We start from the raw sequence: 14,908 nt of genomic DNA on the forward strand, positions 1-14,908 counted from the left end.
GCACAAATGCGACTCGGACTTCGTGTAGGACATCCTCAAGGAAAAGACTCTGGTTAGCCAAGCCATCCCCTTATTAAATTCTATTAAAAGGCACCTGGCCCCTTCTTTGCTGTCCCCGTCTCTTACACGGGCAGTCAACCCCCGGATGGAAACATTTTCGCCCAGCCCTCTCTGACCCCATCTACGTCAGGGGTCACGCCACATCACACTCCTTGGTTGTTATGACCACTCGCAAAAGGGCAAGGGTACCACTGTCCTCCGCAGAATCCCCTCCGGACAAGGACTGCAAAAAAGGGACGCCCTTGGTAAGCGGGTCACCGTCTCTGCGGCTTAATCTTCAAGAATCGCCAATAACACCACGCTCCTTGCGAGCTTCAGTGATGGGCCCTAGGACAGGGTGGTCTTCAGGGAGGTTCCAAAGCCTGCCCGATCAGGCCTGCTGGCAGTCGTGGCAGAAGGCAACAAGTAGCCCAGAATATCCTCGAGAACACTCTGGAATCGGCTAAAACCGCTGGACGCACCCTTACTCAGGGAACCCTACCTAAAAGGCATGCCTGGTTAAAGAACTCTGGGTTCAAACTCGAGACACAAGCCGCCTTAATTAACAAACCTGTGGAGGAACCATACCTATTTGGAAAGGCGGTTGACGACACCATGGAAACGGTGAAAAAGGAGCATGAGACTTTGAAGTCACTTAGCCAGATTACGGCTAAACATTTTCACCAGCGCACCAGGTCTGACACCCGCCGGTCCTTTCGTGGTCAATCCTTCTCCCGCTCGCCCCAAGGTCAATACCGCTCGGGGGATTGGGGTGGGGGGGAGTAACACGTGCTCCTCCAATCAGGGCTCCATTGGCAACTTCCAGTACCAGCAAAGAGGCTCTCGTAGGGGCAAGGTAGAGGCAGAAACTCTACTTCCAGAGGCTCCTTGGCCTCCACCTCCAAGTGACTCGCTGGTATGCATCCCTGCTTCCCCGGTCGGGGTCGCTTGTCTGTCTTTATTTATCCATGCCTGGGAGCCAATCACTTCAGATCAGTCGGTACTAAGACCTTTGCCCATGGGTATTTTATCAAGTAGAAGCAGACGCCTGTCGCCAGAACTCCTGCGCATCCTGCTGGAAGAAGTTCAGGTCCTGCTGGAAAATGACATCGAAGTAATCCCCATTCTACAGGTAAACAAGGGTATTCGGTTTTCTTCCTTGTACACAAAGAGGATATCACCATGTGCCCCGTTTAGAGCTGCGCCCTGCGAACACGTATGTCAAACTTCAAAAGGTCAGGATGACAACACTTCAGGAGGGAATCCCACAGCTGCAGCAGGGGTTTACATGCCCACATTAGACATGAAAGATGCATACTTTCATATTTCAATGTTGCCAGCACACGGAAAGTACCTCAGGTTCATGATAGAGGACATCCACTATCAGTTCAAGAGGGTTTTGCCGCAGCCCCAAGGGTGTTACAAAGGTACTGGCGGCTCACCTGCGCAGGCAGTCCATCTCGGTCTATCCTTACCTCGACAACTGGCTCATAACAGGGGATTTGTAGGGAACATGCCAGACAAATACCCAGAAGACAGTAGATCTCCTCTTTAACCTAGGATTCTCTATCAACAAGAAGAAATCCAGTCTTACCCCCAGGCTGGTCAAACTGTTTGTTTCTAGGGGCTCTAATTCAGACAGAAGACTGGCTCGTCTTTCCCTCCAACGAGAGGGTTGAAAACATGCTGTTCCAGATCCCTCACTATGTAGCCAGTCACCAAGTGACTGTACACATAGTCATGTGACTGATGGGGATGATGGCTTCCTGCGCCTACCTAGTTTCACAAACTTGTCTGTGCATGCGCCCCATGGAAGAGTGGCTCCTCGAGCCAATGGGTCAGGCCAGCGGCCAGTGGGACGATTTAGTGATTGTCTCGGCAGCCATTGTTCAGTCTGTGCAGTGATGGTCAAGGGAAAATCTTTTTCAGGAGAAAATCTTCACCACCCCCGCAGTAGAAGCCACTCTCACCACAGACGCACCTCTGTCGGCGTGGGAAGGGCTCACCTCCTTCCAAAGACAGTATTTGTATTTGTATTTATTTGTATTTATTTTATTTGTATAGCGCAGACCAGGCCCGGAGGCTACCGGGCGCATTTCTTAAGGCAATGGTTACATACGTTGCATACAATGATGATATATCAACAATAAGTAAGGCATAGAAATAGACATGTGTAGGTGGTACATGGAGAGTCAAGTAATGCATCCTTACTGATGTTATTGCAGCACGTTTTAGTAATAATCTTAGGCATTGGAGGAGGCGAGCCAACATTTGGCTTTGTGTTTGAAAAGGTTGAAGGAGGGGAGGTTTCTGATAATCAAGGGGACAGTATTCCATAGTTTGGCTGCCAGGACTGGGAAGCTAGACCCACCGGCTGTTTGGAGCTTGTATCTGGGTATCGTTAGGCTCTGATTCAGGGTAGATCTAAGTGATCGGACTGGAGTGTACATCGTGAATCGTGAGGAGAGATATGTGGGGGCCAGATTGTTCAGGCATTTGTAGGTAAGGGCAAGCGATTTTAGTGAGATCCTTTGGGTGACTGACAACCAGTGAAGGTTCTTCCTAGTATCCGAGATGTGTGCAGATCTAGGGATATTGAGGGCTGCCCTGATGGCGTTATTTTGTATAATTTGGAGCTTGTCTAGGTTACACTGGTTAGTGCCCTGGTACAGTGCACAGCTGGTGGTCTCCAGCAGTACCGTCCAATCACATCAACCTGTTGGAACTGCTAGCAGTGTTCAAGTCCCTGAAGGCTCTCCATTCACACCTCCAGGGGAAGACCCGGACATTATCACGGCCATGTACTACTTACACAAACAAGGGAGCATTCACTCTCTATGGCTATCCAGACTGTCCCAGAACATCTGGAAGTGGGCACTCAAACACACGTTCCTCCTCTCACAACATGTTCCAGGGGAACTCGATCTTCTCCAGCATGGGGTCTGGCATGGATTCACATGCTAATGAATATTCCCCGTCGTCAGGCTGGGAATCCTCGGTAAAGAAAAAATCAGTATCGGTTTTGTTTCTGATCTGTCTTTCGTAGTAGTAACCAATCACTGATCTCTGCGTCATACTGAACACAGACAATGACTGCCCTCTACCTAAGCCCCGCCTCTGGCAGCCATCTTCAGATTTTTACGGCATGTTCAAGTGTTGGGAGTCCTCGTGCTTAGCTCTCGAGCTTTTACTGCGTGTTTCGCGCTTTTTCAGGTGAATTTTCACATTTTTTCGGTTAATCGAGCCTCAAGCTCCACCGTTTCTACTCCTGTTAACGGCTACCTGTCGCAGGATTTTCCTACGCCCCTCAAGGGTGAAGATTTCGTCGAATCAACTTCTTGGAGGATTCCAGAAGATTCGCGGCCTACTTCGAGATGGCCCAGGATGCGAGTTCGTCTCCCGGACCCAAGCTGTTTCGCAGCTGCCCTGGTTGCGGGCTGCAGAATGTGTTTAAGGAAGACGAACATTCGCGATGCCTCTACTGTCTTCATGGGGACAAGACTCATGTAGAGAAGGACTGCCAGTTCTGCAAGAACTTGTCGGAGCAGACCATGAGGGACCGTCTATCCCGTCTCGCCAGCTGGTTGGAGAAGGGCTCAACGGGTGAGAAGAAGAAGAAAGGGTCCGAGCGGGCATCTAAGTCCTGTGCGGGCTCCCCGGCGACGGGGGCCCAACACCAGGCCAAGCGCCACGAGTCCGCTGGCTCCGGGAGCGCCGAAAGGTCGGGCTCTTCGGTCGCCAGGCAGGGCGCACCTTCCCCGGCACCGTCAACCACGAGCCAGCGCTCCGGTTCGGGGAAGAGGAAGTCCGAGGCCACGGGTAAGCTTCGGGAGAAGCCCCGTCCGATCTCGGAAGAGGGGGAGCGAGGCGTCGCCCCTCCCCGAAGGAGAAGGCCGGGACGCACCTAAGGTGGTGAAGGCCCCTACCCAGCAGGCAAAGGCCTCTATCGAGGCGATCGCGGCGACTCAGGCCAAGCCGGCAGAGACCCCGCCAGCGGAGACTGCCTCCGGGGACTAGAGTTTCCCTGCCGTGATGGCTGCCATGATGGAAGAAGCGAGGGGGGGGCACGGTAGTCTCCTCGAGCTCGGAGTCAGCCTCGGAGGAGGAACTGACCGAGGCCGTGAGGAACCTCGAAGTCCAATTCGAGAAGGTTCGATCCCGTATGGAAGATCCTCGGGAGATAACCGAGGAAGACAACAATGACGAGGAAGAGCAGCCTTCCCTTCCGGCGCGGCCGGAACCTAGGCCTCAGGATGGCTCGGTGGCCATTTTGTCTGCGATCCAGTCCTTATGCTCTGAGATAAGGACAAGGTTCCCACGGCCCAGGCCGGAGGACCCGCAGCCTGGCCCGTCGGGAAGTCCTCAGAACAAACGACGGAGGACCCAACCCTCTCCTGCGCTCGTCCCCCTAAGGCCTACAGTTCCCTCCTCATCCTCCCACGAGTCGGGAGATGATGGTGCGTTGGGCTCGACGACGGCTCCTGAGGGCGACGATGACGGAACGGGTCTCCCGTCGCACGGGCCTCGCCGCCCGACGAAATTGGCTCATTCCATGCCATGATCGCCAGGGCGTCCGAATTTTTCCAGCTCTGCTCGGAGGAGCAGAAAAAGGAAGGTTTCCTCTATCAGCGCCGGGAGGCTAAGAGGAAGACTGCCATCGCGGTGCCTCTAATCGATGACATCTGGGAGGAGGGCCTGTCGGTTCTCAAAAACCCCTCCACGGCACCAGCCAAACGGGACCGGTACGGGAAGAAGTACCGGGTCCCCGAAACCGCTCCCCTGTGCCTCAGGGCCCAGCCAACGCCAGACTCGGTCGTCTCGGCGGCGGCGAAGAAGAAAGCGGCGGGGTCAGGAGCCTCGATGTTGAATTCCCCGCCGGACGGCGAGGGAAAGAAGTTGGACGCCATGGGGCGGCGGGTCATTTCGTCGTCGGCGGCGACGACGATCAAAGCGGCCAAAGCCCTGGCGATCGTGGCCCGTTACGACAGGGAGCTCTGGTTTAAGCTGGCCCCCATATTGGACTTCCTGCCCAACGACAAGAGGTCCGAGGCCCTGGAAATACTGCAAGAGGGCGAGGTGGCGTCGGACCACGCCATAACGGTGGCAACCGATATTGCCAATACCGGGTTCCGCCAGCTGGGCAACGGTGTTTGCCTACGACGACGGGGTTGGCTCCGGGCGACCGACTTCCGTCAGGACGTCCAGACGAGGGTGTTGGACATGCCGTTCGACGGCAGCAACTTGTTCGGGAAGGCGGTGGACGAATCCCTCCAAGCCATAAAAACGGAGATGGCCCACACCCTAGGAGCCCTTCAGCAACGACGGCCCTTTCGGAGCTCCGGAGGCAGACAGGGTGCCTCCAAGGGATCCAGCGGTGGCTCGTCGTCCCACCGCCAGGCGGCACGCTCCTCGTCTCAGGAGGCCTACAGGGGTCGCGGCAAGCAGGGAGCGCCTCGCTGCCGTCGGCAAGGTGGCCAGGGCGGCAAGGCCACCACCTCCAAGCAGGACTGAACCGGCCGTGGTCTCGGGCCCCCACCGAAGCAGGCCGGCTGACGAATTTCGTCAGCGTGTGGAAGTCCATCTCCACCGACCGTTGGGTGCTGGATACCCTGGCAAGAGGACACTCTATCGAATTCCTGAAGAAGTGCCCTCACGTTCCACCTGTGGCCAGGAAGGAAAATCACGTCCCGCAACTGCTGTTGGAAGTACGGGCGATGCTCAGGAAAGGCGCCATCGAGTTTGTCCCGAAGAGGATCCGGGGCTCCGGGGTGTACTCAAGGTACTTCCTCGTCAGGAAGACGACGGGCGGCTGGCGCCCCATCCTGGACCTTCGTCGTTTGAACAAATACATCAGATCACAAAAGTTCAGGATGGTCACGCTCCAGCACGTACTGGGACAGCTGGAGGAAGGCGACTTTCTATCGGTGTTGGACCTGGAGGATGCATACTTCCACGTTCCCATCCTCAAAAGTCACCGAAAGTTACTCAGGTTCGTCGTCCAGGGACCCCACTACCAATTCAGAGCACTGCCGTTCGGATTGAAGTCGGCCCCCAGGGTCTTTACCAAGTGCCTAGCACCAGTGGCGGTGCGGCTGCGCAGGCAGGGGATTCACATCTACCCCTACCTGGGCGACTGGCTCATCCGCTCAAGGACGAGGGAACTCGCCGTCGAACACACTGCGAGGACCGTCCAGCTACTCACAGACCTGGGATTCGCCATAAACTACCCAAAGTCCCACCTGGTGCCGTCGCAGGTGGCCCTGTTTCTGGGAGCGAAGCTCGATACAGTGAGGCGCCTGGCAGCCCCGTCGGAAGAACGGACGAAGACCATTCTAGGCAAAGTGCAGCGCCTGCTAGCCACGGACGTGGCCAGGGTGAGGTCCATCAAGTCCCTCCTGGGGATGATGTCCTCCTGCATCTACCTGGTGCGCCTCTGCAGACTACGGATGCGCCCTCTTCAAGAATTTCTCGACGCCCGTTGGATGCAGGCAACGGGCACCTTCGAAGACAGGGTCCCCCTCGACGAGGTGTTCCGGCGGGCGATTCAGTGGTGGGGCGTTCCAGCGCACCTCACGGCGGGCAAGGACTTTCAGACGCCGGCGTACCAGGAGACGGTGACGACGGACGCCTCCCTGGAAGGTTGGGGCGCCCACACCGGAGATCTCCACGCAAGAGTCCTCTGGCTCCCGGAGGAGAGGCTCCTGCACATCAACGTCCTGGAACTCCGAGCCGTGTTCTGGGCTCTCAAATCGTTCCTCCCGTCGCTCAAGGGCAAGGTGGTGCGGATCTTCACGGACAACACCACGACAATGTTTTACATATGGAAGCAGGGAGGCACCAGATCCCCAGCCCTATCCAAGGAGGCACAGGATCTGTGGCACTGGACGGTCGCCCAAGGGAGTTTTCTGGTTCCCTTCCACCTGGCAGGAGAAAGCAACACCATCGCCGACTCGCTCAGCAGGGAGCTGCGTGCGTCACGAGTGGGAACTGCGCCAGGATCAGGTGGATCAACTCTTCCGACGATGGGGCAAACCCCAAATCGACCTGTTCGCAACAGCGACGAACTCGAAGTGCAAGAGGTTCGCCAGCAGGTTTCCCCAGCTGAGAAGCATGGGCGATGCGTTCTCGTTCCCCTGGGACGGCCTATACCTGTATGCGTACCCTCCTTTGCCGTTGCTGCTTCGACTCATCAGCCAGCTCGAGAGGTCCAGGTGCAGGATGATCCTCGTCGCACCGGCGTGGCCGAGGCAGATCTGGTTCCCGGACCTTCTGGACTTGTCAACGTCCCCTCCCATCAAGCTGTCTGCGGACGCGGACCTTCTCTCCAGAGAAGGAGGCGCCATCTTCCACCACGACCCAGCGTCGCTGAACCTACAGGCTTGGCTCCCGCAGCGCTAGAGTTTGCAGGCTATGATATACCGGCCGATTGCAGAGAGGTTCTTGCAAAGGCCAGGCCGTTCTAAACTCTCAAATGCTACGGTCATAAGTGGAAGAGGTTCTCTATCTGGTGCCGAGCACAGAAGATCAACCCCCTAGGGATTACGGCCCCTCAAGTGCTGCCGTACCTGCGATCGCTGGCAAAGGCTGGGCTAGACAATGCCTCCATTAAGATTCATCTGGCGGCGATCTCCAGATATACCAGAACCACAGGACGGACGTCCCTGTGGTCCCATTGACTGGTAAAAGAGTTTATGAAAGGACTGTTCCGGTCGTTCCCGCCGGTGAAGGCCCCGGCCCCGGCGTGGGAACTTAATGTGGTGTTGACCAGGCTCATGGGGCCCCCATTCGAGCCGATGCACTCCGCACCGATGAAGTTTGTGTCGTGGAAGACTGCATTCCTGGTGGCCATTACATCCGCACGACGAGTGGGAGAGATCCAGGCCCTATCCTGCAAAGCACCGTACTTGACTTTCCATGCCTCGAGGGTGGTGCTTAGGACGCACCCCTCCTTTATGCCCAAGGTGCCGTCGGACTTCCATCTTAACGAGCCCTTGGTGTTACCTGTTTTCTTCCCGTCTCCTTCGTCGCCGGCCGAGAGGACTTTGCACTCGCTGGATGTGGCTAGAGCGCTGAAGTTCTACGTGGACCACACGAAGAGTTTCCGGAGGACATCACAGCTGTTCGTGAACTTTGTACCTGTGAATCAAGGGAAGGCTCTCTCGAAGTCTTCTATTTCCAGATGGCTCTCCGGCTGCATCATGTACTGCCACCGGTTGGCTAACCGACCGCTGCCAGGCCGTCCGAGAGCCCATTCGACCAGAGCGATCGCTGCTACTACAGCGTTCTTATCTGGTGTGCCCCTGCTGGACATCTTCAGGGCTGCTACGTGGAGGTCGACGCACACCTTCACGAGATTCTACTGCGTCGATCGGGATTCCAGGGAGGAGTCCAGGGTCGGCCAAGCAGTGCTGCGCAACCTGTTCGCCTAAGGTTACCCTGGTGAGGAGGTAAGAGATGCTTAATGTTGAGTTTTTTGTATTGCTTAATGTTGAGCCTTTTGCCACCTCCCGTGGTTGTGCATGTGTGTACTGCTATTTATTCTTATATTCATGAGCATGTGAATCCATGCCAGACCCAATGCTGGAGAAGGAACAAGTTACTTACCTGTAACTGTTGTTCTCCAGCATGGGTCCGGCATGGATTCACATGCGAACCCTCCTGCCTACCCCTCTGCGGCTCTTCACTTGGTCATACTGCCTCTTCACGTGCTACCAAATCTGAAGATGGCTGCCAGAGGCGGGGCTTAGGTAGAGGGCAGTCATTGGCTGTGGTCAGTATGACGCAGAGATCAGTGGTTGGTTACTACTACGAAAGACAGATCAGACACGAAACTGATACTAATTTTTTCTTTACCGAGGATTCACAGCCTGACGACGGGGAATATTCATGAGCATGTGAATCCATGCCAGACCCATGCTGGAGAACAACAGTACAACATTTACAGGTAAGTAACTTGTTCCTTCTGGCAGATGTGCTCAGCATAGACTTCCCCATTCCCATAGAGCACAAGCGGCGGCTACAAGAGGACATTTTACTCAACGTATTTGCTGATTGGGGCTTCCCAGAGATCGACTTATTCGCCACCCTGGAAAACGCCCAATGCCCCGACTACGCCTTGAGATACCCACAGAACCGCTTCAAGGGGAATGATCTCTGGATAACATGGTCTGGGAGATTTGCCTATGCTTTTCCCCCGGTTCCCCTTCTTAAGAGTAGTGCACAAGATGCACCAGGAACCAGTCGCGATGGTGGCCCCTATATTTCTGGTGCTCCCATCTCATGGTAATGTCAGTTTCCCCTCCTAGGAAGTTTCCATGCCCGTACAACATGTCGTCTCAACGTCCATTACCCCGAACACTCAATTTAGCAGCCTGGATCCTGAAGTGCTAGAGTTTGGGCACCTTGAACTCCCTCAGAGATGCATTGACATAGTCCGAGAGGCTCGGAAACCTACCACCAGTCCTTGCTACTCCAGTAAGTGGAAGCGCTTTACCTGGGGTAATACCAAGGGCATCAATCCTATAGATTGCTCCCCTAAAGATATTGTCCTGTACCTAAACCACCTGTTAGATTCAGGACTGGTTTTCATTTCTCTAAATGTCTACTTAGCCACTCTTTTGGTGTACACCATGTCCCAGAGCATGGTTTCGTGGTGGAAGATTCCTGTAATTAAAGCCTTTATGGAGGGGGTAAAGAGACTTCATCCCCCTATCTCCAACCCAGTTCCTGGATGGGACCAGAATGTTGTTCTTACCAGACTAATGGGACCCTTTGAACCTTTGCACAGGGCTAGCCTTAAGGCACTCACCTGAAAGAGCGCCTTCCTAGTGGCGATCACTTTTATAACGAGAGATGGTGAACTGCAGGCCCTTTCAGTTCAGGACCCCTTTGTCAGGATTCACAAAGACAAGGTGGTTTTGCACACACACCCACATTTATCTCAAAGTTGCATGTAAACCAGTCCATGGAACTACACACCCTTTTCCAGAACCTCACTAACATGGCAGAAAGGATGCGCCACACACACTAGATGTGAGGAGAGCAGTAATTTACTATCTGGAAAAGACAAATATACTAAGAAAAACAAACCGGTTCTTTGCATCAGTGGCAGCTGGTATAGAAGGGGACCCTGTCTCTATTTCTAAGTGGAACGTTAACTGCATGTGTTTCTCTCTTGCCAAGAGAGATCTACCCTTCACGCCTAGAGCTCACTCGACTCTGGGCACAGGGGCTACCATAGCATTCATTACAAATGTTCCTCTAGATTCCATTTGCAAAGCAACAACCTGGAGTTCTGTACACACCTTTACACAACACTACTGCCTAGATACACGCTAGGTCTGATTCTCAGGTGGTACAAGCAGTGCTAAGACATCTCTTTGCTACTGTTCCTTCACACACTCCACCACCATCTTTAGGTACGGCGTGCTAGTCTATGCACCGCATGTGATTCCAAGCAGATACACAAGCATAAGAAGAGGTACATTACTTACCGTAATCGTATTTCTGATGATTGTATCTGCTTAGATTTACATGCGCCCACCCTACCTCCCCGCTTGGAGTAGAAGGAATGTAGACTTCTTTCACCTTCTCTCTTCTGTGCTTGCTCACTCATATAAGGCCCCCTCACGGCAGAAAAAAACAACTGATGGGACCTCGACGTGTGAAGGATTTTGGGTACACTACACCTCACGTCAGGGATAGTGTTAGTCACGCCCATGTCGACATCCCTTTCGATCTTCGAAAAAAAGATGCAATACTCCACGATTAGCACTATATGCACAGCATGGGAATCTAAGCGAATTCTATCATCAGAAATATGATTACAGTGAGAAATGTATGCCTTTGCATACTAGTTTGGAACACGCACATTAGACCATGGCATGTTTTGTTTAAATGTGTGAACTCTTAGGCAGGGGGTCAGCCTAATTGGTGCCAGGATCTGCAGCTGTTCGCATCTCTTATATAGAGTAGCACTTTAATAAGCAACCCAAGCACCCATAACTACCCGGTTTAGACCCCATCACTTCTGTTGAACTAAATACAAGCATATGTTGATTTTATGTCTTGCTTGCATTTAATAAACTTACTGGTAAGGTAAATAATTATAAAACAAATATACACCACAGTTTGGTAATACCAAATGGTACACATCACTTTCGAATGCAGTGCAGTAAGTGATGGGAATATGCACTGTAAATCGCTAAAATGGGGGTTAACAAAAGTGTTAATAAAAATTGTGCAGGCCTAAAAATGGATGGTATATCTAATCCATTACCACAATGCTTAGGAATTCCATCCCTACCCTTTACATGTTTTAGTATCCTACAGTCAGGTGACCTTATTAACTAGGTTTCTTTAAAATGTAACTTTAGCAAGGTCCCAACTAGCTCTCCACCTATGGCGGGGTTTAGACTACCAGTCCCCTGGCCCTATTGATGGAGGGCTCCCAGCCTAGGTTCCACTGCCTTTGGCCCAGTAAAGTAGCTACTGTAACCTTGGGGGTTTACACCCAGTGCAAGTCAATGGGGTTTGGGAACATGTAAAGAAATGCAAGGTATCTCGACCCACTGCCTCCCACTTGCAACACCACGGTACAGGGAATCTGTGGGGATAAAGCTCACCATTGGCTTGGCTGTATGGAGGTGTTCACAGGCTGCTGGTTTAAGGCTTCCAATGATAATTGGGTCAGGCGTATTGAGAGACATCAGGGTAGTGATGGCTAAAATGTGATCCCAGCAGCACACAGAGGACCCATCCAAAGCAGCAGATGAGAGGATATTGGTGTGATCTAGGACATGCTCCACAGAAGATTTCCGGTAAGACTTTGGGTCACAGCAGGCCCTTCCTTGTGGTAAGACTGGAGCACAAAGTTGGGGAGGTCCAAGCAAAGCTCAGACGATGCCGAAACTATTTCCGGTGTTAAACAGGAAGGGGCCCATGCAATGCTGTAGTCCATTTCCACAGCGAGGTAGAACTTGCAATGACTCCCACCTTGCAACAGGGATGGATGCAGAGCAGGTCTTCAGACAGATTTGTCCCACCAGTCCATTTGAGGAAGGCACTCAGCTCAGGGCTTCCCAGTACATTTGAAGGTAGAGGTCCGAAACACAATTGTTGGCTGGGTTTATAGTGATAATATCGAATACAAAAATGTCGTAAGTCATAATTTCGAAAAAAGAATGTCGAAGAAAAAAAAATCGAATTTCTTTTTCACTGTTTTTTATTCGAAAAGTGGGGGTTCCCCTCCAACCCCCTTTTTTAAATTTTTGTTTTGTTTTTACATTTTTTTTTACTCACGAAACCCCCCCAAAAAAAATATAACTAAAAAAATAAAGAATTCGATTTTTTTTTTTTTGACATTTTTTCAAAATTATTGTCTTTTGACATTTTTTTTTCGATATGACTGAACACTGGTTGGCCGGGCCAATACTGGTTGAAGCAGAGGTCCTCCGGTGGGTCTTCCAGATTCAGATGCTTGCATTTTGTGGTTGATAACCGCCAATGGCCCCAGACCCTCCCCTTTTATCCAGAAATGGGGCTGTGGGCTGCCCCAGCAGACCTCTGGAAGTGATCTTCAAAATACTGATGGGTGGAAGCTGTCCAATTAGGGAGAACCTGCCTACTCCTGTTCTGCCCAGCAACATGCCATAGTCTTGCTGAAATGTGGATTGTTGACAAGCATTCCCAAACCCCAATTTCAGCCAGAAAACACTGCACACACTCTAGCCTACCACAAATGTGTATGCCCTTAAATGTTATCTTCCTGTCCATAATGGCCATCAAAGAACAAGACATGTTACCACGAGGAATAGCCAGTTTGGGCATATGGCAGTCAAAATGGCAGCAGCAAAAGGATAAATGGCTCACTGTCACCAGCTTGTTCAGTACAAATCAAAAAAGTGGGAAAGAAAAAAGGGACACTCTCTCCCAGCAGCAATCCACAGATGCTTGCATGGCCTACACTTTAAAATGACAGGTGAAAATCAAAGGGAGACACATTTCCTGCACTAGTAGTCGCAGGGTCTGACCAGTGCACCTCAAACAAAATGCAAGAATCAGTTGAGTGTGATCAACCCAATAAACACTAAGGATTCAGACAGCAAGCAGGTATGTCGGGAGTCTTTCTTTGAATCAAGGGAGGGCAATTGCAAAGAGAAACTTGCTAATTATAGTTTTTATTGAGAACCATCTCATAAGTGATTCAATGCAACGGAAAATTGAACAAGCTCCTTCTAGATTAAATGTGGCAGCATTTTCGGCTCGCGTGACTATCTTCTTCAGCCAATTTACAGGCAGGAAACAGCTTAAAAATATTGTTGTTGGGCTAAAAGGCCTGTTAAAAAAGCTATTGCATGGGTTAAACAAAATAATTCACCTTTGCAAGGCATGTGAATAGTGTGTATTTAAACACAATAGATACAAGATCAACACAAAGCCACAACAATGATGCAGAGGGAAACTATGAAAGATTGTGAGGGAGTGGGGACCAGGAAGAGGCTACAATGGCCTGAGGGGTCGGTGTACAGATCATTAAAGGTTTTGCAGATAGTCAGAACACTTCCTTTGGTCTCTCTAGCCAATCTTCATTGGAAGGCCTTCTGCCGGTCTTCCATGCCGTTCGTGTTTCTTTTCTAGCCATAATCTATGCCCTGTACAACCACTGTCTGGCTCATATTAGCAAGGACCTTTTGTGGGGTTGCCCCAAGTAGGGCTATCGGGGAGGTTTTAACCACAACATCTGCCCAAAATATTATGCCAGATCACACAAGTACCAATGCAGGCAAGACTGGCCTCCTCCAGTCTACACTTCAAGAAGGTCCTGAAGATCTCAAACATGTCAGTAATCGCTGATCAAGCTACTCAAAATATTTCCTCCCACTTGGGGTTCCCACCCTCCTGTGAATCCCCTACCTATGCCCACCCCTCTGCTACCTCTGCACCCTACCTTTAACCCCCCTGGGTACATCCTCTCGGCTGTTGCTTACCAGCTAGATTTGCTCTTTGTAAGTGCCATGCATACTTATATAGATACTACGATCAGTATGAAAAATGTTTTTTGGTTCCTGGAGTTTTGTTTATTTCCAAGGTGTAGTCATGGTGAAAATTAATTAAGCAAAACGTGCAGCCCTCCTTTCCATAAAGCCTTTAAAGTGTAACAATTCACTTGGCATGCCTTTGTGACTGATCGGTTGGCAGTGTTTCCTTTTTGCAATGAAAACTGGGCTGCAGTAACTGTACCAATGTAAATGTCTTTTTCTCCTTATACAAAACAGTGTTGAGGACATCATCGACCACTACAGAAAAGAACAAATTGTAGAAGGTTATTTTCTAAAGGACGCTGTGCCCAAGCAGGTAACCTATTGCAATAGTGATTTCTTGTGTGTGCTAAAGAATTTCCTTAAGCAAATACATCCCCTACTCTCCCTCCTCCTTTCATTTTCCGGTATTAAATGTATACCAAGACTGGATACACACTCAGATTGACTGAGGAAAAACTCGGCAAATTCAAAAATAACTTAAGGAAGTCACTTCAAAATCATTCAAACATCTTTCATGCAGTAAATTCACTTGAGTAAATTGTCTTTGAAAACATATCTTAAGACACTTGGTTCCTGGTTCAAGTTTTGTTATGTAGTAAAGCAGAAGAAAACAGTCTTATATATTTAAAATGTATAAAGTGCTAACTAAGGCCCAAAACCGCGTCTAGCATCTACTGTATGATTACGTAGATGCTAGTAAGATAGTTGGGGATACTGTGTACATTTAAGATTGTGTGTTACCTTGCAATTGACCCTCTTACTTGGGAGAAGGTGTGTGGGTGAATGGAAAGGTTGAACAAATTGGAGGGGGCTAGTTAAAAAAAAAA

The 14,908-nt window shown here is 51.0% G+C and overlaps 1 protein-coding gene across 4 annotated transcripts in view; it reads left to right on the forward strand.

Annotated features, from left to right (window-relative positions):
• RASA1 (RAS p21 protein activator 1) overlaps positions 1-14,908 on the forward strand; it is a 1,760,251-nt gene that overhangs the window by 453,216 nt on the left and 1,292,127 nt on the right. For all 4 annotated transcript variants that reach the window (XM_069627585.1, XM_069627584.1, XM_069627586.1 and 1 more), the window contains exon 9: positions 14,316-14,394. In XM_069627585.1, coding sequence (XP_069483686.1) covers positions 14,316-14,394 — 79 coding nt within the window. The remainder of the gene's footprint in view (positions 1-14,315; positions 14,395-14,908) is intronic.

This window comes from Ambystoma mexicanum, chromosome 6p (genome assembly GCF_040938575.1).
Source record: "Ambystoma mexicanum isolate Mex_15411 chromosome 6p, UKY_AmexF1_1, whole genome shotgun sequence".
In the NCBI taxonomy this organism is placed as follows: Eukaryota; Metazoa; Chordata; class Amphibia; order Caudata; family Ambystomatidae; genus Ambystoma; species Ambystoma mexicanum.